The sequence below is a fragment of the Strix aluco genome, chromosome 4, assembly GCF_031877795.1.
Source record: "Strix aluco isolate bStrAlu1 chromosome 4, bStrAlu1.hap1, whole genome shotgun sequence".
Lineage (NCBI taxonomy): Eukaryota > Metazoa > Chordata > Aves > Strigiformes > Strigidae > Strix > Strix aluco.
This window is the reverse complement of record NC_133934.1, coordinates 102,054,551-102,079,002: the sequence shown is the minus strand read 5'-3', so window position 1 is coordinate 102,079,002 and position 24,452 is coordinate 102,054,551. Positions and strand designations below refer to the sequence as shown.

Here is a 24,452-nt window from a genome sequence, read left to right as displayed (position 1 = left end):
CAAATAGTCTGCTGTCTCTACCTGTGTTATTGTGCAGATCAAGTTTAGGCCTGTCTGCTCTTCCCTTGCATGTTCTGAACTACAGTAGTGATTTCTCAGCATTCAGATCTGCTGTATGGCAGCTAACTGAAATTTCAGCCGACACTTGTAGACTTGCAATTAGCAAGGTTATTTTAAGTGCTGACCTAAGTTCCAGCAGAATGTTTATGGCATTATGACAGGAAGGAATCTAGTATAACATCGGTCACTTGGTAACCCCATAAAACTGATCTCAGAGAGGAGAGACCCATAGGATAAAAGTAAATATCTGACCCCCCAATGTACTTTGATTTTCGTTTTTAAGCTTCAGATGGAATGGAAATATTTACTGGGTTAATATTACAAACCTTAGAATTTATTTTAGGACCTGGTAGATCATATGCTTGGAACAAATGTATTAATAGGAAGTTATGACTTCCCCAATAGAGTGATTCATCACTTACAACACAGAGACTGTCACTCTTGTAATGTTCACATTTGTAATAATTACCTATTACATTCTGAACAGGAGAAGAAAATCACTTACGGAGGTGAACTTATTACAGCTGGACTCTATAACAATACCTTTTAGTTTCTCTTTGGTTATCTTGAAAAGGGCTCCCTCTTCTGTACAGGCCTTTGGTAACCCTCATTTGCCCTGGATTCCTTCTGAATTCTCTGGCTATTTCAAAGTCATGTCAAAAGGCTCAGTCATACCTCCACACCCTCATTCGTTGTTTATTCTCATTCCTCGTTCATTCTCATTCCTCCCCCCTCCTTCCTTCTTTTTTGTTCATGGATCAGCTTTCTTGTTCCCACCCATCCTCATACTTCCCATAGTGGCAGATCTAACCTCACAGATGGAACCATGACAAATAGCTCCTCTGACTGCCCCAGATCAGAGCTATAATGGTCAGCCAGCTCATGTGTGTGCACACACACAAAACAAGGTTTTCTGAAAGCACCACAATGAGAAACACCATTAAAAGAGAGATATTTGTTTTAAAGGTGAGAATAAAGGATGAAAAAAACCAAAACCAACCAAACAAAAATCCCCACCAAGAAAAGTTGTTGCTTTTGCAAATTATGCAGTAACTTCTACACATCAGTAATCACAATGAAACTGCTCCCTTGGTCTTGTAGCAAAATTTACCTGAGGCAAAATGTACTTTTGAGAATTAAGAATACTGAGAAAACAATAGTGTAAGCAACATAAATTAATTTTGTCCTCATTTAAAAATGTCAGATGTATCCTGAGTTACATACAAACTTGAGATAGCATTCAAAACAGTTAGCAACAAGCTGACTGCTAGAGGTATCCCAAACAGCAAAATTTAAGATACAATATAGGCACCAAGCAGACTCTTCAAATATATCACAAGATTAATAACTAGAGTTTTTGAGTGAACTGACCATTCATATACCTTTGAGATGGTCAACACTCAGATGTTGTAGTCACTACAAAGAGTACAGTACCTAAATGCATACACACTTCTGAACTCTGAGTTTAAGGACAGAAACATTACTGTCATGGATACACAATCACCCTTTTTCAGAAGAATACATATATAAGAGAAGATTTCTTATGAAATACCATAACCTATTTGAAGACATCATGAAAGCATTGGCTTGCTAATGCAGGATAGCCTCAGTCATCAGAAACTCTAAAGAAGTTAATAAAAAAGATTTTTTTCTCTCAGACATCCTCTTTTTGAAAACCTGGGAATCACAAAATCTGCATTTAAATAGATGTGTTCTCCATTTTAGATCAATTCTTGAACATATAAATAGGTTGACTTCTGTAGGAATAAGCAGTAATTTTTAAAAAATAAGGGCAATTTGAGTCAAAAATGGCAGCAAAAATACCAGTAAGGTAATTCTTTTGTTTCAGTGCTTAGTAAAAAATCAGATTAGGACTACTGACTTCAGAGCAGAGGGGAGAAAAATCTGACTGAAGCAGCATTTCCAGGTTTGGCTACAGTTACTTGTTCCGTGCTCAAAGATTATATCCTAAACTGCATTACCAGGTTTTATTCAAGTCATTTAGAACAATGTTATAGAAAGCTCTCTGGCCAAATTTAAAAAACAAAACAAAACCCATAGCTCAGAAGTATTTCAAATTATTTCAGTTGCAAACAATTTCTGTTCCAGCTTCAAATAATTCTGGTTCAGAAATATTATATCTTCCATAGGGGAAAATATAAGTTTCCATCAAGTACTAGTACTTAAACAGGTAGACACATAGGCTACAGTGGGTTTATATCCTTTTTACAATATGAAATACATTTTCCAAGGTTAATTAAAACCTTGATTTCATTTATATGCAACAGTGGCATGATATCTTGAGATGCTATGAATCTGCAAGGGCTTCCTCTCTTTTGGGACTTAGTTTGTAAAATGCTGAGAAAATATAACTGGGGATCAGTGGCTCAGTTCTCTCTTTGAAACTTGATTCATACCTGCTTAATAGCAGGAAATCCATTTCCTGTTGAATACCAGATAACTCCTGGTATCAGCATGTTATTTGCATTACTAGCTAGTATTTTACTTGCTGATTGCAATCCCTGTTCCAGGAGGGAGCTACAGATGAGTCAAGTTGGGTGAGAAAGGCATGTAGTCTACTGATGAGTTGGAAATGGACTACCATCTTAACCAGAAAAACTATAAAGATCGTGAATAAATCCATGGTGAAAGAAATATAAGCAGAATAATCCACATGAGCTGACTCTTTAATAAACACTACATAGTAGGAGGATAATTCAGCAAACCTGGATGTTTTCATCATAAATGTTTTGAAAGATCTTTATTGCTAGTAGCTCTGCACAACTGGGCACATTTTCAGCAAATTATTCTGGGGATGTGAAAGAGAGAAGGGAGTAAGGAAAACAAGTCAGGGGTAGAATTAATGAGTGAGTCATATGTTTTCCCTGAAATACAAATACTTTTAGAAGGATTAGGCAAAATGCAAATGTTCAGTGAAGGAACACTCGTGATCAGTTTCATCGCTCGTGGGTTAACTTATGCAGTCTAAATAGAATTATTGGGTGGGGTTTTTTTTATTTGTTAATGAGGTTTTTTAGAAAAAAAATCAGAAATGAGATATAAAAGGCTTCTCATTTCAAACTTGTAACATCACTGTAATGTTTTTCAATTACATACTTTTTTTTTAGGTTTAATTCCCATGTTTTTTCCCTTGTGCTATCTTTACCAACCATAGGGCCTACACAATTTATACCACAAGCTCACATTTTTTATATAATAGACTAAGAATGCAGCCCTCATCTGCAACCAACCTGATCTTTTATGAGTTTGGCAAACAGGGCCGTGTAACATGAGTTAAGCTAGTTTCAAGATTTCCAGTTAAATAAATCTTCACTAGAAAAAGTATCTATTAATTTAAATCAATATTTTGCAAAGAAATCTGTGTACAATTTCACTGGAAAAGTTTCTCAAAGCAGAACAGGCTTTGTCTCATGACAACCAATTTGAATAAGGGACTCAATGTGCATGCTTAAAACAAAAATTGTTTTACAGCCTATTATGTTTCTGTGGTGCTCAAGTAAGGTGCAAGAGACCAAAATTCAGATCTCTTATCTACTTGGTATTTACTAATACACACAAGTGTAGCTGTGCATGGAGTATATCAAAGACTTACGCACAATAATTCAAAAAGGGTATCAAGACAAGTGTTGGATGAATTATGTTGTTCTGCAACTTTTTAGATAAAATTCAATTTGGGGGTTTGAAGATATCAGAATAGGATGGTTTTATTCTCTTACAGGTAATATAAACAAGTCTAAATGCAAGAGCAGGAATGTTCAAACTTCATGAAGTTTCACTTAACTGATATTTTTATAATTTCCCCTAAAATTTTCCCTAAGCGTCCCCCTAATTCATAAACAGAAAAGGAAGACACATCAGTTAGAAGCGACAAATAGATTGAAAACAAAACATGAATTCTAACATAACAGTTTTTGCAGTCTGTGTATCATCATAATTTAATTAAAAAATGAAGTTTAACAACAAATCTGTCCCAAGTGCTGGTCCCACTTCATGTATTTGCATTTATTTAATGTCTTCAGAAAAAATGTGTGAAGAAATGCACCTGTGTGAGGCACAGAGAAATAGTATAGACATTAACCTCTCCTTTTGATAAAGAAAACAGCAGTGAATACTGCCTTTGGCATTTTCATTACTGGCATTTAAACTGAAAAACACAGAATAATTTTTTTCACTGCATAGCTATTATGTATCCCTTTGTCACAGCGTATCTTCCACTTGCACACAGCAGAGACTAAAGGTTTAATCTGTTCCTCCCTACATTTTCAAATTCTTTCTTTCAGAAAATAAGGAATTAGATGGGGCTGCTTGGAGTGCACACATGTTGGCATCCTATTTATTCTAGCAAAGAAGTGCACCAAAACCAGATGAAGCTGCTGATTTCACTCACGCTGTTCAAGCTTAGTATCCTATTAAAAAAAACCCTCAATGCGTTATCATTACAAAATATAAGTTGACATATTCAGAGATATATATTGTAATTGACAGACTCTAAGTGGAGCCAGACTTCTCTGTTATAACATTTCATCATCCTCCTGAAAAACCAAAAGCTGAGTAAGGCTACTGCAGAGGAATTCTTTTTCTAAATTGCATTTCTAATATTTCATAGAGAATAAATAGCTAGACAAATGACAGTTTTAACTTTTGCCCTGAAGGATTTAATCATGCAAAACTCTAAACATGGTCTTTCCTAGGAAATGAAAGGCTGGTTAAAACTGGTTTTCCTTTTCCTATTCCAAGTGACTGATTGTCACATTCCAGACATTTCTAGGCAATGGGATTACATCATTCAAATTTTTTTAATGGAAACAGCTGTTACATCCAATATTCATGACCTTTAAGTTTTCAGTATCAAGTTATTCAGCTGTTCTTTCAGTCCATCTAAGTTGCAGCAAAATGAAACTGCAAAAGACCAAACAGTTTTATTCCACAGTTAAATGAATGCACATATTGTTCCAAGGCAACAGAAAGAAAACAGCTTAGGGGAAACGCAGCATACAAAAATCTTGGTCTTATCACTGCTTCAATGGACTGTCAGCCCCTTATTCATCCCCCACACAAAATCAGTACAGTATTTTGTTGCATATTTCACATTGCTTCTTACTAGGGTTTGATGTGCACAGCTGTATGTGTTATGCATGAATAATCCTTATAGGACTTCATAGAAGCAAAAAAAAAGAAGGGAAAGCACACAGAAAGATTTTTAAGACAGAGCACAGATACTTTTGAGGATAGGTGCCAGCTCATATAATCAGCCTCTTTTTGAGCTTCAAGTTCAGCTTATCTTACATCTTTTTCACTGGTTTTGTTTACTCAGTGAAGGAAAACATGAGTACATTTGGATAAAAGGAGTTTATCATGTTTCTATTTAGAAACCTATTTAGATGGTCATTAACTTATCAAAAGAAGTTAAACAAAATCCATTAGTCTACTTATGCATAAGGGCACTTCTCGTGCTAAAATTTGATCATGCTGGATACATTACATTTCTAGGATGTTTTTATATTGATGTCTGCACCTCTTCCAGAAAACTTGTTTTGTAATAATGCTTACTGCAAAATACAAAAACTCATTTTGATTAAAATAAATTGTGAAGTGTAAACAAAACAGTAAAAGAACCGTGCTATTACAGAGAGAGGGCTTGCCTTGGGAACAGCCCAAGAGGGTGAAGAGATGATAACAGCAGCGCTGTTGCAATGCTTGTGTATTGGTGGAACTGAAATAACTTGTTCTTACTCCTGATTTTGCTACGAGTTTATTTTGAACTTCAGTACAAGTCACATTGTGTCTGTCTGGTCTGCATTATATCAAGTACACAGTGGGTGTGATCATGCTAACTTGCACTGTGTAAACTATAAAATAGTGGGTAAAAACAACTAAAATATTAATTTATCCAGTGACCCATGCAGACCTGGAGAAACTGTAATTTTGTATCCAAGGAGAAACTTCTGGGGCTATAGGTATCTCCATCTTCAGGGACACCCTTAAGTTAAACACTGTCTCCCATTAGCAGCCTTGCCAAGCTGCTATTTTTCTCATATAAAGCACTGTAGAAATAGAACGTTTCAAGGGAGTACCAGTCTAAATATTTACAAATATAACTATATACATAAATGTACACACATTTCCCTAAGGGGTCTATATCAGCTTTACCATTGCAAGATCAAGCATTTTATTTTGTAAGTCTTACTAATCTAAATTTGAAACATTAGTAACGATTTTTTTCAGATAAACATTATAAAACCCTTGCAAATTACTACTGATGCTCCAAAGCCCTGTGCATGTGATAAACTTCCCCCCACCCCCCCCTTTTTCTTTTTTTTTCCCACCCAGCAGCAATGGCAGCTGCTAGGAAATTCCCTTAGCTCCCTGGAGCACTAGGCGGTGCTGCAGCACAATCGCAACAAAAATCTGCCTGCTGTAAAGTAAACTGCATCTGAAATGTCTCACTGCTTTTTTTAATATTGACATTACTACTGAAAACTACTGCATAGAGGCTCTGGGTTTTCATGCTGGGCTTTTTTGTTTCTTCCTTTTTTTTACAGAAATTCTAGCTTTCTAGGACCCTATATTTAGCATGGTTTTCTCACAAATGATTTATGAAAGAAATAATGAATGAAAATTAATGTACATAATAAATGCAATTAATTACACACAAAGCCAATACTTCTGAAATTTATAATTTATCTCCCTTATCTTCTTATACAGCGAACCAAGAATATAAGTTACAAAGATTTTCCTACAATGCTACATGAAACAAAACTTCTACTTTGTGAAAGTAATCTCTCTAGTAGGGGTACAACGTCATAAAGACATTTTAATCCCTTATAAACATAACTCAACAAGGTACAGCATTATAAACATGTTATTTACATCTAAAAAGTAACTCAAATGTGTTACTAAACTCCACATTTGAGTGGTTCCTTGCAGTTCAAGGGCTTCCCAGGAGCATATAGCTGCCATCATGCGCGTTTGTAAAACTATGTCCTAAATGTACATTAGTTCTCTGTCTTTCTGTATATTCCTAAAGGCAGAGGTTTTGACTTTGTGTGCCTTTTTTATCTTTGTTCATTTTGGCCCTGGTAAGTAGACTTCTATGCACTGGGAAATGTCCCATTGCAGCTGGTTCTGCAAGAGTGTAAAGTCTGCTTGTCTGGAACAGTTTGATGAAGTGAGTCTTTCAGAGGAGACTTGAAGCATTTAATAACTGCAGTTTAATAGAGAATTCTTAGAAATTCTTGTTGATGTGTCATTTATAGTTCCTTCTCAATTGTCATTTTTCACTACCAAAATTAAGCTGCCTCCTTTCTATTAATGCTAATAGCTGTATTTCTTATTCAAGGACAAGTTATTCAAACTGCAAGGCAAAAAACCCAGTATCCATTCAATTATAACAACTGAATCTTGGTCTTTAGTAAGGGAACATGCAAGACTAAGTATAAAACCTCCATTAAAGTCAGCAAGATCGGACTCTGGTAATGCAGGACTCTGTGTCAACACACAGAGCCAACTGTTGACTAGTTAATTGGCTGCAGGAACATGCCATGACCCTACTCAAAACGGTTTGAAGCAGAAGCAAGTCCTACACCCTAAGAATCTATGCATTCATTGTTTTCAGCATACTAGAAAAGGTATTAAAGATTTTAAAATGAACTTTCTCTTTACTCTTTTATGGTCAGAGAAATTACACAAAGTCAGACTTTAAAAAAAATGCACTAGAGTGAAATAAGGCCCATGTGTAGAGAATGGCATTGTCCTCTACTTCCCACCTTCATTTCTAATGCAGTAAGTATTTCTTAAACATGTGCTCTGGCAGGCTCCTGCCCTCTCCACAGAATGTGGCACTGGTCCAGGTTAAGACAGAAAGAATGGCTTTTTGAAGTAGCAATTCAGCATGGTACCAGATGACTCGGCAATGTGCTTTGGTGAAGGGCAAACAGGAAGAAGAAAATGAAAAAAGACAAGAATCAGATGGGAGCTTTGAAAGACAAAAATTGTGAAAGAACCTGAAAAGAGCAGAAAGGAAAACAGAGGAGAGGGGCTGGAAAATAAAGCTAGCAACTGATAGCTAGCAACTGATTTGCAACTTAACAAACTAAAACTCCTGAGCTGGTCTGCACCGCCACATGTATTCTTTTGAATAGAGGAAAATGCCTTTTTCTGCAGCTTGTAAGATACCTATATAATGTGGGATTTTCCTTGGTAATTTTTCAAGCAACCTCTATAATAACTTACAGGTGTGGCCCTGTCATTCCGATTTGCTATCTTTTTCAGATCTCCTAAATAAGACAACGCAGTGGCAAAGAAAATCTAGCTAACAGTTAAGAATGGGTGCAAAATTCACAAATCAATCCCAAATACTGTAACTACAAAACTAAGAACGGTGGTTTAAATTGCAGTGATCACCATGGGGTCTTTGCCACTCAAATGCCTAGTTTGATGCTGTATTTATTTATTTATTAGCATTAAAAAAAAAAAAGTGAGAACAGACATAGACATTGACAGGAATAATTTCATTCATAATTAGGATCAAGAAAGAATGTGGAACAGATTTGAGTCAGGGAAGCTATTCTTGTAGATCTCAGATGAAAATCAAATGCATATAATTTAAATTGTAATGTGGTAAAAAAGCATGTCTTCAGCATTCCTTACTTATTCTACCTGAAGTTTGAAAGAAATACAGCACTGTCAGTATTTTGTGTTTCTTTGAAAGAAAACATTGCTATTCCTAACCAGAGATGCAATGCTCCTGTGGAGAAAAGAGATTGGCTCCCTTCCCATATATACTTTTCCTATTTACCTCTGCCTTAATCCCTCATACTGAACTGCTGGCCTAGATTAATAAACAATGTGGATACTTAAACTACTCTTTGAAGAGAAGATTATATTTGTGGGCATCATATGCAAGAATCCATATGTGGTTACACACATTTACAAGTAACGCACTGTGTAACATTTGCTATTTTAATCCAATGTATCAGAATTATCCATTTCAAGTTAAGATGCTAGCCCTATGTGAAAAACAGGTAAAGAAGGGATCCTGTACCTGATAATAGACAAACAAATGTGTAACAAACTGTACTGTCTTCACAGTTAAACCAAGCATCTAAACTTTCAAGAAGTCCCTATAAATGCTGTATGAAAGAAGTCCAGATGACCTCAGCAAAGAAAACATCAGATAGCTTAAATGGTACCACATCTGTACAAATCCTACTGTATCACCCTTGGAAATATCCCTCTACCCTTTATTTTATCATGAGTCTCATTATACCTGATATATTTTTAAATATCCAGATTGTGAAATTCATTTATTACCTCAAAATCCTGGATTTAATTAAAAGGTTTCTAGCCTTGCTTGCTTCTTAAAAATATAGTCGCAAAATAACGGCTGAAGAGGAAGTAAGAATATTCAGTTTAGTATTTCAGCTCTATGATTTTAGAGCATTAGTTGGCTAATGATTTTGCAGACTTCCATTTGAGAATTTTGTCTTCTAGCTGCTGGACAGTGCTGGAACGTAGTGACAAATTCCAGACATACCTTTCATAAGAAACTGATTGGTTGATGTATAAACCATTTTGCTCATCCCACACAGCTTAATAGGTTTAAAAATTCAATTCTGTTTCTATTATTCTGGAAGTCATTTGGATACTTTACTGTATCCAAAAGTACAGATACTTTGCACCATGTACAATATAGCATTGCTCCTTGAATACAATTTCTGCTTCCCAAAGGACATTAGCAATATTTTGTCATGTCAGAAGTTTTTATTCTGTCAGTGGACTAAACAGACACATAGACACAGAGTAGCCCTCAATAACTATGAAAAACAAGGTGAACTGCAAACACAGAGATCTTACACACATACACAAATTAAATTATATGCTACAGTGAGCTATAGCTATAACTATGTAGCTATATATACACTATATACTATATAATATAGTATTTTAAGGCAGATAATTCAGAAGAATCTTGGAGAAAAAGCAGAGATGCATGAGGAATAAGTGGATATACAGATACTGAGGTAGTAGTGGCACTGAATCTCTTTTACAGTATTACAAACATAATATATACACACACACATATATTTATGCATATATATGCCCCTATATATATATATATCTGACATTCTGAACATATTTCAGAACGTTAGATCACAATCACATTGGAAATGAACATATAAAATCATCTATTCCCTATACATTTCCAGATAAATTATGATTAAATCTACAGAACATATTCTGCAGAAACGTTACTTGCTTTCTCGCCTTTCGAATGTCTGCATAATTTGTACGTACTCATGAAGCAAACGTACTCATCAGAACATAAAGAGATGAATGGCCACACTAAAAGATAAGACTGTATATTGTAACTTGTTTCAAGTCCCTTTTGAAGTATGTAACCACAGCTAAGGGCAGGTACGGTTGCAGGGCCAACTGAGGAGAATAAAAGTAATATAGTTCACTGAAATTTATGAGATGAATTTTCTCAGCTAATACAGATTATGAAAAGTAAGTACACTGCTCAATGGGAAAGGGGAATTGCAATGTATTACTAGACTCAGTAGATTTTATATTTTGTGAAAAGTTATGAAAGGTCTCTCAGAATTCTGGAGTGCTCCAATTGCTAATGCAGTTCTGGTTTATGACTTCTAAATTACATGTGTTTTCCAAAAAGAAATGGAAACATTTCCAAAAAAAGAAGTGCTCCATCTTTTGAAATCCAAGACCTAGAATCATAACTGGCTCCACAAAAGCTATTATCTTCCTCCAGGGAATCGTTTACAGGGAGAAAGAGGAGAGAGCATTCGTAAAGCTTTAACAGATGGAACTGGTAGGTATTAATTCTCCTTTTCCTCCCTGTTTCTGCACATTCCCTTGTAAATGGTTCAGCTCCTGTTCAAAGAGAAGGCTTGTTCATCTGTCTCTGATTCTGCACAATGTCACTAGAGACAGTTACATGGAGCACGTTAAAATCTTCAGATCAAATCTTTTGGATGTATGTAATACTCCTAAATGCTTCTTTACACACAAATCAGGAAAGCATAAGACAATCTAAGAAAACATATCTAGTGTGTATTTATAACCTTTTTTGAAGAAGATTGACTTCACTACACCTACAACATCAGTCAGACATTAGCCTGAATCTAGGCTCCTGACCAGACTTGACACTCAGCTATATTTGTTAGATGCAAACAATGAGACCAAGCTCCAGAGCAATCCTTAAGAAAAGCTCAGGATCCAGCACAGTTCCCAGACTGCCCCAAGACGACAGATGAGGCCACATGAACTTCATCTCAATCCTCCGGAAGACATCTCACACACCTCAGTCATGGGATGGATACTAAGCATAGAGCAGCATTTCAATTGAAAGTATAGCTATATAGACACGTCATCATGTTCTCCACAGGAAACTACACAATACCCTTTTGCTGTGCTTACTTGCTTGTTAGTTTTGAGATTTTAATTGATTTATGAAGGAATTGTATCAATTCACAGAAGGCTTTTTAATGGTTAACTATACAGAAAGGGATTTCAGTTCTGAAGAAAAAGTCATGTAATTCAAGAGGTAAATATCCAAGTCTATTTAAAAATCACAGACTTGTGAAACTTGTTCTTACTAAAATGCAAGTGTGTTATGTTACTGAAATATTCATGTTGCATTTCTGTCATTCAGACAGCAATCATCCTATAACCTGAAATTTCTTCTGTCAACTCCCTCATAATAAAAGCCCATCAGGCAATTTTAACAATAATGAAGCAAACTAAAAAATTCCTTACTTTTTGTGCAATTTTCTGTGCCTGTTCTTTGACTGCTCCCTTATGCCATATTACAGGTTTTAGGTATCTATTATATGTGACATCTAATTATAAATTGAAAAAGCAACAAACCCTGCCAGTATAATGACTAATAAGAAGTATGTCCACAAAGCCTACTGAAATATGCAAAGCAAGAAAACATCTGTAAACATAGTAGTTCACAATGCAGATCAGAACAAGATTACTGTTATAAAACATAATAATATCCTACCTTCTCGACTACATATAGACTCAAGACAATCCTCAAGAAAAAAATCACCAGAAGGATTTATGTGGCACTGTTTTTTGTGTGTATGCTTTTGTTTATATATATACACACATATATATTTACAAACATATTCTTAAAATAAATTCAGACCATTGAAATAGTATTAATTTAGTTTTTTCCTGTAAATCTGGACATCAGTAGGTGTTATTATCATCACATATACATATACTAAACAACAAAATACATTCCCTCAGAAAATATTTTGGTTAATTAATTTGCATGCTGACTTAACATACAACATTTTTTCACCATACTGAAAAGTATTTATATCATTACATCATTATATCCAGTAAACATTTGTGTTTGAGTCAGATTAGGATACAGACTAGAGAAGACTGTAATAGGTAACATCTGTGCTGGAATCTGATATTTTACTTTAACGTTTCTCCAGAGACCATTGGTAGAGTACATTAGCTCATTTTCTAAAGCCTGATTAGCATATTTTAACATAGGAGCAATGTGAAGTGAGAAGAGGGAGAAATAATCATTATATTTGGTCAAAGTGCACTTACATGCATTCATGTATTACTGAGGTCTAAACCAGAAATTCTGGAATAAGCACATTATACAAAACTGTAGAAATCCAACAGAGAGAGATTTTGCAGAGTTTTTATCGTTAGAACTAGATGAAGAAACAGAGTGTTAAAACACCCACTTTTTTCCTTATCTTAGAGCTCCAATTCCCTTCTCACAGGCAAATGTTCATCTTTCTTCTCCTGTCTCCTGACTGCTGAATAATCCAAATGTCTATTCTAGGACAACCTTAAGACCTTCATAGCATTGAAGATGCTACTCTACTCATATCTACACCCCTCTGAATTACACATCACCCTTCTACGTCCAAATGCATTGCTCAAACTAATGAATGCATCTCTATCCTCACAAGAGCAGCACTCCCTTGGAGGGAATGTCACAGGTTTTAGTATTTTTGCTTAGTGTATCCTTACTGGTTTGCTTTGAAGAAACTTAAGCTGATTTAATTTGTACCCTTGTATTAAGGGGAGGACTTCAAAGCTCTGCACATTGTTCACAATTCCTTTCCAAAGGCCATGTGTGTGGACCCCAAAAGAGTCATTTAGGTAATCTATGCCTTTTTTTTTAATTATTTTTTTTATTTTTTAAAAATCTCTTTTGCTCAAGCACAGAAGGGGTACCCAGTGCTGGTGTCTTCTACTGCTTCAAGGAACGTTCAAGTCCCTTTGTCACAAGAGCAGTAATTCCAAACATTTTTGTTGGTATCCTTTCCCTGCTGTTCTAGAAAGAAAGTCCAAGATTTAAAAGGGTCCAGCACACTGTCTGCAACATTTATTATTTATTCATTTATCCTGATAAATTATGCAAACCAGATCCTCCATTATCACTGTGGTTACCAGTTTAGTCCTTTCCAGCTCTTGGCTGCTTTCATTCCCTTGATACATAGATAACAGCAGACTAACCAAGTAGTTCTCACTTTTCTACTCAGAAATGATATCACAACAGATAGGAATTTCTTATTGTTTCTCCACTTTTTCTTCTTTTTATTAGCTCCACATTCTTTCATCCTCTTATCATATTCTAACCAGTTTTCCATCTTAATTTGATCCCTCAAATAACAACCAGCTTTCTTTAGAAGGCAACTGAATCTCCCATAAAGTATCCACACTCTTTGCGTTCATACTACGTCTCCTATGGCATCCAAGCAGACCATTAAAGGACAGTGGGTTTGCATAAATATGGGCTATATCAATAGGCCTATTTACTAAATTCTAACAGGAGAAAGAAAATCGGTTTAACTTCATTGTATCTGCAGACTGAACAATACCAGCAGGAGAGAGGGAAAGGTTTTTTCTATGAGGCTGAATGGCACAGTTTAAATTCACCTAATTTTTAAAAAGAATTGTGTTAACCTGCCATTATTTGGGTGGTTTTTTTTAAAAAAAAAAATCATTATCAATGTGCATTATCTAAACATTAAAGCTATACAATTTCATTTTCAAATTGCAGTATTATCCACAGCTACACTAGATCATAATTTAAAATTAGATTACAAATGTTGGCGTTTATTGTTTTTTCTAAGGTTACTGTTGAAAAACAGATTGTCTGAATATTAATAAACCAATATATTCACTAGCAATCCTCAGGTACTCGAAGTTAAAAACATGTAAGAGCCTACATAGGCTTAACAGACACTTACTTATTATAAAATATTTGTAACAGTAAAAATGGCTTCAGCACTAATAATAATATATGATTAACATCCATGTATTTATTGAGAAATGTTATAAGCAGTCAGAACAGTTGGGTTTTTTTCCATTAGGAACTTATAATTGGACCTTCAGAAATGCATTCTTAAGAGACTTTAACAAGCAGAGCAGAATAAACATTAGGACAGAAGGTAAGCAACAATACTGTCCTGAATCATCTTGCTCAGTTACCATTTATCTCGTGGATATCCAAATACCTCAGGTACACCTCCATTGCTCATTCCATTAAAAGTATACAGTTGCCTAAAATTTTGCATTTCTGAGCTCAGACTACCACCAGTCCTGGCAAGTCTGAGAAACTTTACACTTAATTTCTAAACATAACATCATTTTCATCCTTGAATGCACTGACCCAGTAGGTGAGCAAACACCATGCCTAACACCTCCAGAATTACACACTATATAGAATACAGCATTAGCCTCTGTTTATGTTTGATAACATATAGCCAAGGGATTAGGACAATTTCTGAGGGATGTGGAAAAAGGTGGGTTTGCTCCCCTCAGGCAGAAGAGAATTTAGCCTAAAAACTACAAAACCAAGATGACTTTTATAGGTGCAATGTTATCGTAGTTAAAGCACGTTAAGATGTGGTAAAAAAATGTCTTTTTCCTTAAAAAAGTCAATATGAGCAAGACTGTAGAAATGCCATACAAGTTGGAAGGCTTCTAAACAATGTGATTGTTTGACCAGATACAGTCTGAGAAACACAGATTTATATCTCGTACTGCATGTTTTTCATTCTGGCTTTTTCCCAAAACAGGGGAACATGCTCAGGGCACAGAGGAAGATTTAAAAATTAAAAAAATGTAGGCACACTCAACTACCCAGAAGATAAGAAAAGCTTATAAACCCACCTGTTTGGTGTTCAAGCCTGGACTGTAAATAAAGGGTAGCCTCTGCAAAACCCAACTTCAGAACAGTTAATCTGTATATTCCAGCATTTACACTCAACTGCCCTACTGAATACTGTGATTCCACCAAGCTGTTCAGAGGCAAATTAAGTAAGAATACAACTTCTTAACCAACCAATTGATTCCTTTAAACTGGTATGAAATCTTGTGTTTACAAAGCACAGAACTAATACATATAGCAGATATATATCAGTACTGTGTCCAGTTCTGGAGGTGCCAACATAAGAAGGACATGGACCTGCTCAAGCAAGTCCAGAGGAGGCCACAAAGATGATCAGGGGGCTGGAGCACCTCCCCTATGGGGACAGGTTGAGAGAGTTGGGGTTGTTCAGTCTGGAGAAGAGAAGGCTCTGGGGAGAGCTTTTAGTGGCCTTCCAGTACTTAAAGGGGGCCTACAGGAAAGAGGCGGAGAGACTCTTTATCAGGGAGTGTAGGGAAAGGACAAGGGGTGATGGTTTTAAACTGAAGGAAGGTAGATTTAGATTAGATGTAAGGAAGAAATTCTTCACTGTGAGGGTGGTGAGGCACTGGAACAGGTTGCCCAGAGAAGCTGTAGTTGTCCCCTCCCTGGCAGTGTTCAAGGCCAGGTTGGACGGGGCTTTGAGCAACCTGGTCTAGTGGAAGGTGTCCCTGCCCATGGCAGGGGGGTTGGAACTAGATGATCTTTAAGGTCCCTTCCAATCCAAACCTTTCTATGATTCTGTATGTTCTGCCAATATATAGATGTATCAGGCTATCATTATAGCATTATATATATGTATTATTATATATCATCTGCTCCTGTAGAGTGACTTATGAGTGCCTAAACATTTTTGTAGTGCATAATACATTTGGTCTGAAAAGCCACTTGAATGTAAGAAATATGATAGATTCTACAGTTTAAAAAAAAAATATCCACAACAAAACTGGTTTTATCCAAATAAATCCTATTACCCATCGGTTAAATGCTAGATGAATTAAGGCATATAAAATTGCCCCACTGAGGTTATTGGGATAAGTGTGCAATAAATAAAGCTTTTGACTAGAGGCTTAGTTAGAATGTGCTCTTGACCCTAACCCTTTTCCTCCAAAAAAAACCTTTCACCAATACCAGTGTAATATAAAAATATTTTATGTGTTTATATAAATATATTGAACTGACAATATACCATATAGCTAAATGTTTTTTATCTAGTCTTTCACCATACTTCCATAAGCAAACTTGGTTTTGATTTGCAGCCAGTCAGGTAGCATATTTCTGCCTATGTTGTGTTTGTATTAAGCCCCCTGGCTTTTTTCAAAAAAAAAAAAAAAAGTCACATCTGCAGTCTGCAGTTACATAGATTGTAATCTACAAAGACTATCAAATCCTTGGAATCTCTATGCATAAAAAGCAGTGTAATACATTATATGTTTATAGAGAAATTACTATTTGTTTAGTGTTTAAGTGCTTCACAAACATATGACCTGGCATCAGATGAGAGTTTGGGTTGGATTTGGAAAAAAAAAAAAAAAAAAAAAGGATAAAGGCAGTGTGATTTTACATATCTTTTCCTTGAAATAATTACTCTAACATAGAAATATTGCATATTTACATTGAGAACTAAGATCTAAAGTTTTCTTACCAGATTTGCAGCAAAGAAATCCTGATACTCAGAACTGTGAGTCTGCACTACAGCTGCAGCTAACATTTTCTTTTTTACATTTGAATAAAGAGCTTGAAGATTCTGAATAATCTTCTAATTGCTTCAGATCTGCAATTCACACCAAAACCTCAACTATTTCAAGAAAATGCTCTTTGAAAAATTCTTCAGTAAATTTGGGGTTACTTATGCTTGTTGATAGCATGGATAATATTTGCCCTCCCCCTCATCATTCAACTGAAGCATTTAAGTTCTTTCAAACTTTAAACTTTTCAGATTAATTTTCTTAGAGAAGTTTACAGTCTTAACATGATTAAGGAAACTGAAATTTATCAGGTGTCATTAGTTTAAGAGTCCCTTTGAGATGCAGAGTCCTACACATCTAGGACATGGTAACTAGTTCAGTATGAAAGAAGTTACATTTTCCCTGTAGTTATAGTCCACTTACATTTTAGGAGTTTTTGGTGTGCACATTCTGTCCTCTAGCTATAGACAATCTAAAATAGTTCTCAAAAACTGAAAACCACATTTCAGAGTGGAGATACCATATTGCACAGATAACCCTTAAATGTTCATTTTTGTTATCTGAATTGCATTTCAATTATGTTTAAACCAATATTATTTCATATACAAATTAATGTGACTTCCTAGCATAGGATTGTTAATAGTGCCAAAATCAAATAATTACTGTATTACTGGCTCTCAACCTGTTTGCTAGACCTGAGACTCTCTGCAAATAACAACAATTGCACAAATTTATGTGCAACAACTTGTTGATCCTCAGACTTAAATACAATAGTATGTCTTTGATTTGTCTCCATTGAGCTACAGGTCATGGTTTATAGTTAAATGTCTACTTTTACAGGCACTCTTACTAACACCCACACATGGAAGGTATGAAACTATTTGTCAGAGAAATTTGTTTCATGAAGCACAATGGTTAAACACACCCAGAAGTCTTATGAGAAATATTTTTGTGAATTTAAGAGTTATTATTTCCCTTCACCTCCTTTTGAATAACAACTCTCATTAATCTGCATAGCAACCCTTCACTTGAAGTGTCAGGATCATATCTTGCCTGTAAGCAAAAATAGCTGAACAAAGTTGCAGTCAACTTCTCCAATTGAGGTTTTCTTTTCACCTGTCGAGTATAACAGTTACCTTTTGTGGCAAACTTCTGTCAAGATAAAAAAGTCCACACAGTATTTCCATTAGGAGCTTTATCTACACAACCTCCTCTAAAGACTGCCACTAACATTTTCTGTGATCATTTGTAAAATATCAATTATGTTATGGTAACATGATGAGGCTTAATGGTTCTCCAAGTTCTCTTATAATGTCTGTACAGTGTAGAGATTCAGACTCCAGGAAAACTTCACCTGTGCACTTAATTAAAGGTGGTTTAGACAGCACAGCTGAAAAGCTGTACAACTGCAGAAGCAAGGTATGTTGTCACATGCCGCAGAATAATAGAGCTATTGAGAGTCATCAAACCAAGGGTGAGAAGAAAGAATAGCCCTGTTTCTAATGTTACAGAAAGATGTGTAGTAGATGAGGTACATCGCAGCGCTGCTAGCACTGAATAAGTCCTTTCACAGGTTAAGATAAAGACAGTTCTGAGTTCCAGATCCAAGAAATTGAACTTACTGAAGTTACCTTTGAGAGTCAGATGTATTTTGAGTCGCTTATTTTTGAGTAACCTTGACAGGCCTGAGAAGTGAGCTCATGCAAACTTTGTGAAGTTCAACAAGGCCAAGTGCAAGGTCCTGCACATGGGTCGGGGCAATCCCAAGCACAAATACAGGCTGGGCGATGAGTAGATTTAGGACAGCCCTGTGGAGGTCTTGGGGGTATTGGTGGATGGAAAACTGACTATGAGCCAGCAATGTGCTCTCGCAGCCCAGAAAGTCAACGCATCCTGGGTTTGAGCAACCTGGTCTAGTGGAAGGTGTCCCCATGCCCATGGCAGGAGGGTTGGAACTAGATGATCTTTAAGGTCCCTTCCAACCCAAACCATTCTACGATTCTATGATTTTAACATCTGAAAAAAATAATGATTTTTGCTCTTGAAAGGAACTGATATAAGAAAAAAAAGTTGAAAAGTGCTCAGAAAAGTAATTTATTCCAGTTTTCAGTATTTATTCAATAAAACCAGCAATATTTAGAATTATTTATTCAATAAAAGCCTACTGAATTCAAGAGGAGGGGATGAGAGATGACACCTACAGTACCCTGGTTTTACATTTTTTCAAAATATTTGTAATTGAATGAAAAAAAGGAATAACCTGTATCTAACTGAAGATATATTAGAACCTTACACCCTTTAATATCTTGCTGTGATAATTTCTTACACTCTTCTCTTATCCAGCATTTAAGTACAAGGAGAAAAACAACTAAAAATTCTTTGCCCTCAAAAAAGTGGAGACAGAAATAGCAAAAGAATAATGGTTACATGATATTTGACCTCTATCCAAAGTTCATGAAAATTTTTTTGTAGGAAGCAGGAGGAAAGGTGAAAGATCCAGTTGGGAGATGTTTAAGGTGGGTCAGCCAGGAATCCTGGAAAAAGATGACTGAAGTCTCTCTACTTGGAAAGAGAGAAAAGATCAGTGATCAGTGGTCTGCAAAGATCTAAAGTCACTATCATAGCACAAAATGTGTTTGTTTCTATGTCAATATATAAGTTTCAGATATTCAAGCCACGAAGCAGTGGTGGAATGCTTTACTCCACAACAAGTTAGAAGTTAACAGACATCTCAAATACAGAAGATTATACTAGATCATCCAAAATGACAGTTTTTTCAAAAGGACAGAAAGCAGTAATCAATAAGTTGAAACACCAGACCCTTCCCTGAGAGGCTTGAGAGATATAAAGTAAAGCAGAGGAATGGGAGTTGAATTCAAGTGGGACCTCAGGATGATTCAAAGAAAGAATTTGCTGTAAAAGCAAGCATATTTTATTCAGAATAAAAAAGCTAAATGGATCATGAAAGCATCTCAGCAGGTTAACACAATAGGACAGACAGAGCACATTTAGATTTGCTTGTAGTAAAACCATAATTTTTTTCATCTCTTTTACAAATATTTGCAATTGGCAACAGCTACACTGAATGTGTTAGAGATGCAAATGTATCTTAGCACAGCTTGAGTTAAGAGTGATGACCAGATAAATGACTAGTATAAGGCATTCCAGACCCCAGAGAGTTATGATTCATGCATCTAGCTTACTGAAGCACTCATGTGAAGCTGAGCTTTCCAGGAAATTTCCCAAGGGATGGCATAAGACAAGACTCCCACTCATGCCATGTGGCTAGTTCTGAGAAAGGGCATTGCAAAAGTGAGAGAAACAAATATTTTCAAAGGATTAGTGGTGGCTAGTAAAGCCCTAAGTCATGTAGCATGAAAAGAGAGTGGCAGCAAACACCAAGATCCCCAGGGAACAGGCCACAAAAAGGAAACAATGCTCTTGATTACAGAAAGAACAGTCAAATCAGATCTGCAACAGGGATACAGAGCAAATATTCGCAAGAGAAAGAGATGATCTGTTTGCTGAGCAATTTTTCCAACTTAACTTAAAAAGTATGCTATGGCTTAGATCCTCAAACCAGGCCTATCACCACAAACCAACTGACAGCCAGAGGAAGGAAACTAACTTTAAGCATACAAAATGAATAGAAAGCTGCATGAAAAAAGGATCTGGACCTCTCCTGACTGAGGAAAACAAATTACGAGAAAATGAAAAATTATTTGCCTTACTGCTACATTTTGAGTTTAAAAATTATATTCAGAACATGTTATGTTATAGACTTTTATCCCGAGTCTGTATCATTCATTTTTGTCTTTATGATTTGGACAAAGGTGTAGAGAGAAGGCTTCTTAAATTTGCAGATGACAACAATATGTGTGCTTGGGGGAGATACTTCAAACATACCAGAAGACAGATTTGGAACTGAAAAAGTCACGGACCCACTTGAGAAACGCGAGACAACAAGAAACCCCCAAAAAAACCTCAATAATGGACAAAGGCAAAATCCTACAAGTAAAATTTCACAGATAAAATGGTTAAGACAGCGGTGAAAAAGCCACAGTGCAGCAAAGGAGTTTGGGAGTTATAGTGACTCACAAGCTGAACATGAATCAAGCATCTCCTGCTATTGTGAAAAGAAGAAAATACCAAACTGGTATGAATTGTTTGAATGACACATGAAATACTTTTTCCAGTCTACTCAGCAATGGCCAAGCTTCACATTGAGCCCTGCATCCAGCCTGGACACAGCAATTCCAGAAGGACCCAGATCAGTTGGAAGGAGCCCCTCAAGGAGAATTATCAGACCACATAAGAAATAAAAAAAAGAGGATCTATACGAGTTTATGTCTTGGTGATTTTTTGCTTAGCTGATTTTCATTAAGTTGTATAATGCAAGGCAATACAAGGATAAACAATTAAAAATATATCTAAAGTCTGAATAAAAGCACCTCCACAATATTTTCTTTTACAGTCTTATTTTTGCCTGCATACAGGCTTAAAAGTAAGCAGATTAAGAAGTTATGTATTCCTAATGTGTTTGTTAAGACTTTGCTGTGTTTTTTACTACTACTTCAGACCTTTTTGAAGATTTTTCTTTTGATATTACTTCATGAAAAATTTAAGAACATATCAAATATTTTAAAAATATCTTCAAACACAAGTCATTATCGTGCAAGCACACAGATACACACATGAATAAACACCCAGAAAAAGAGCACTTCCCTGTGACTCCAGTGTCTGTACATAGAATATTTGACAGCATCAGTGACGGGCCCCCCAGTCTCACAGGCCAGATAATTGAGGATAATTGTGGATAATTGAGATTCCTTTATGTTATTCTTCTGTCCTTTTTTATAGTTGCATTAACCAGATTTCTTCCTAGTCCCGAACAATCCCTAGGTGCTACAACAATTGCTTACATGGAAAAAAACATTAGGAAAGTATTTTATGAACTACCATCAACTCTTGCAATTTCACAAATAAACTCTAAAAAGGAGAAAAACCTATTCATTCATTGACCTCCATTTGGAAATAAAACATTTTAGTGGATGTATGAAGGTGAGTTATACATACAGAACATTCTCATTTCATAAGTAGGCACAGATCAGTTCTGCTTGTGCTGAGCCAGCCCAAAGCTGTGTGTGAATACCATCCACAAGCTCCACAGCCCTTTAGTTTCAGCTCAGCACTGCACTAATACAACCACAAGTAATTCCAGATCAAACTGTCACTGAGTCCAGCAAGATTTGTTGTCTGCCCACAGAAATATCTTTTAGGCCTATTTGCTAAAAACCTATTGCATGTTGTGGACATAGTCCTGTCTCTCACCAAAAGCTGGCAACGTCTACCCTAATTTTTTCAGAAAAATGGTGGGACCGTAAAAAACTTGAGATCAGTTTTCTATTTGATTAGGATTGATTACAGTACAATTGCTCTATGGTTAGCGCTAGTACACAGAGTTATATTTTAAGACAGCCTACAGCTTCAGTCCTAAAATAAACACAAATAAAATACCATTGCACTGAGTATGAAGGAAGACTGTTCACATAACCAAGCCTCAGAATGCAACACTGAAGACAGCTCAGGCTGAAGAGATAACATTTGCCTGCTATTTTTTGAGATTGTTTGCTGCCTTCAAAAGCACACTTTATCTGCTGCAGCAAACCAAGGCATGCAAACAAATATACACATACAGTCCCAGACACTATTTAATTTCTCCTTGAATTTCCCTAATATCTTAAAGATTCAACACTGAAATTTAAATCTGAGACCAACACAGAGAGAATTGTTTAAAGATACTTGTGTTCAGTTGTCAGGCTTGGGGAAGGGAGACTGTTGCTCTTTTAGTCTACACAAAAAAAAAAAAAAAGGTTAATTTACTGGCTGTGACTGTTCAAATCTTATCACTTCATACTTCTTACAAAGACTCAGATCTGACAAAAAATTCTGCACATTTATTATTTTGTATGTAGTCACAGCTGAGTTCAATCTTCAACATAACCTTTATGTGACCGAAAGGCCAGACATCAGACCACCTTTCTACCCTCCTGCCTCTGAAACTTGTTTAGTTTTCAAATGAGCAGCCATGCTTATTGGGACACAAATTTGGGTACTGAAGCCCATTAAAATCAATGGGAATATTTTTGGGCACTTCTGAGATGTCTCATCAGGTTACTGTTAGTGTCGTATTACCTGCTCTTGGAGTGTGAACATGTTCATTAATATGGTTATGACTGCTGAATTAAGTGATGAGTAAATAATGATGCAAAAAATATGAGAATGATATGGTTTCTATTATCTCCCAGAAAATAATTTATTCACCTTTTAACACAGGCTGTCACACATGTTACAGCAGTTATGAAAAGACTTTTTGTTTACATTACTAGTCGCAGAGTTGAGTGAACCACCTTCACTGAAAAGTATGCAATATAAAATTCATCCTACCTTCAGCTGTACTAGATGCACATCTACGTGCTTGCTATCTGAGTCCTGCTGGACAGAGTAGGTCAGGTCCCTGACTCTTTCAGACGTCATCCGAAGCCAGGTCTCAATTTCTGGCAAGTGGAGAACAATCTTCCAATCAGCCCCAGTGTGCAGAGGAGGAGGCTTTTCGTACTGCTGGCCAGAATCAAGTTCCTTCATGACATCTTCCTCCCCATCTCGTTCCACTGTAGGAGTCATGTTTATAAGCATGGGAGATGCATCAGATGGCATGGGATCCAGTTCTTGTGTTCTCATGGGAGAAAGCGCTACATCCATGGCTAACATGTGAGAGTCTAAACCATAATTCTTTCTGAAATAGCTGCAAAGATCAAAAGAAGAAACTGCTGTTATGAGACCAAATTTTGTAACAAAAACGTTCACAGGAAAAGGAGTAAATGGCAATGTTCAACCTGAAAATATACACTAGATGTTCAAGAATAAATAGATTTTTCAAATTAATTTTGTTGGTTTGAACAAACAAGTTCTTTGTTTGAGAAAAATAACAAATACTGCATTTCTCTCATTGTAGACAATAACCTTGAAAATTACATTTTTCATTAATGAAAAATATGTGCTGATTTTCTACAACTGCAACATAAATAAACTGAGCATTAATAAAGCTAAGCAGAACTTTACTGAACTTCACAAGTTCATATAGGACTGGCATTTGTAAACTAGCCCATATTTGAACTAATTCCTTGGCCTGAAACTTATGACTAAACACAAAATATCTCAAGTTTAATTGAAATTTCCCAACAGCCCGCTCGACTATTGATCACATACAACAAAAATTTTGAAGGCAAATTGGAAGCAACTATTAAGGACACTTGATTTATTGTATGCAGATTTTAGGTTTGAAGTTTAAATTCTTGTAGTTTTGTTAGATTAAGAACTAGTTTTATTAGAGTAAGAACTGCTACAATAAGCAACAACTCTATCAAAATTTATAGATAAGAATTCCAAATGTCAAAATATGTACCTAAAATTAAAACATTTTA

General features: G+C 35.9%; 1 protein-coding gene across 2 annotated transcripts in view; it reads right to left on the bottom strand.

Moving 5' to 3' along the window:
* AKAP6 (A-kinase anchoring protein 6) overlaps positions 1-24,452 on the bottom strand; it is a 293,798-nt gene that overhangs the window by 212,023 nt on the left and 57,323 nt on the right. For both annotated transcript variants that reach the window (XM_074824596.1, XM_074824595.1), the window contains one exon: positions 23,416-23,773. In XM_074824596.1, the coding sequence (XP_074680697.1) occupies positions 23,416-23,739 (324 nt within the window). In that variant the 5' untranslated portion in view covers positions 23,740-23,773. The remainder of the gene's footprint in view (positions 1-23,415; positions 23,774-24,452) is intronic.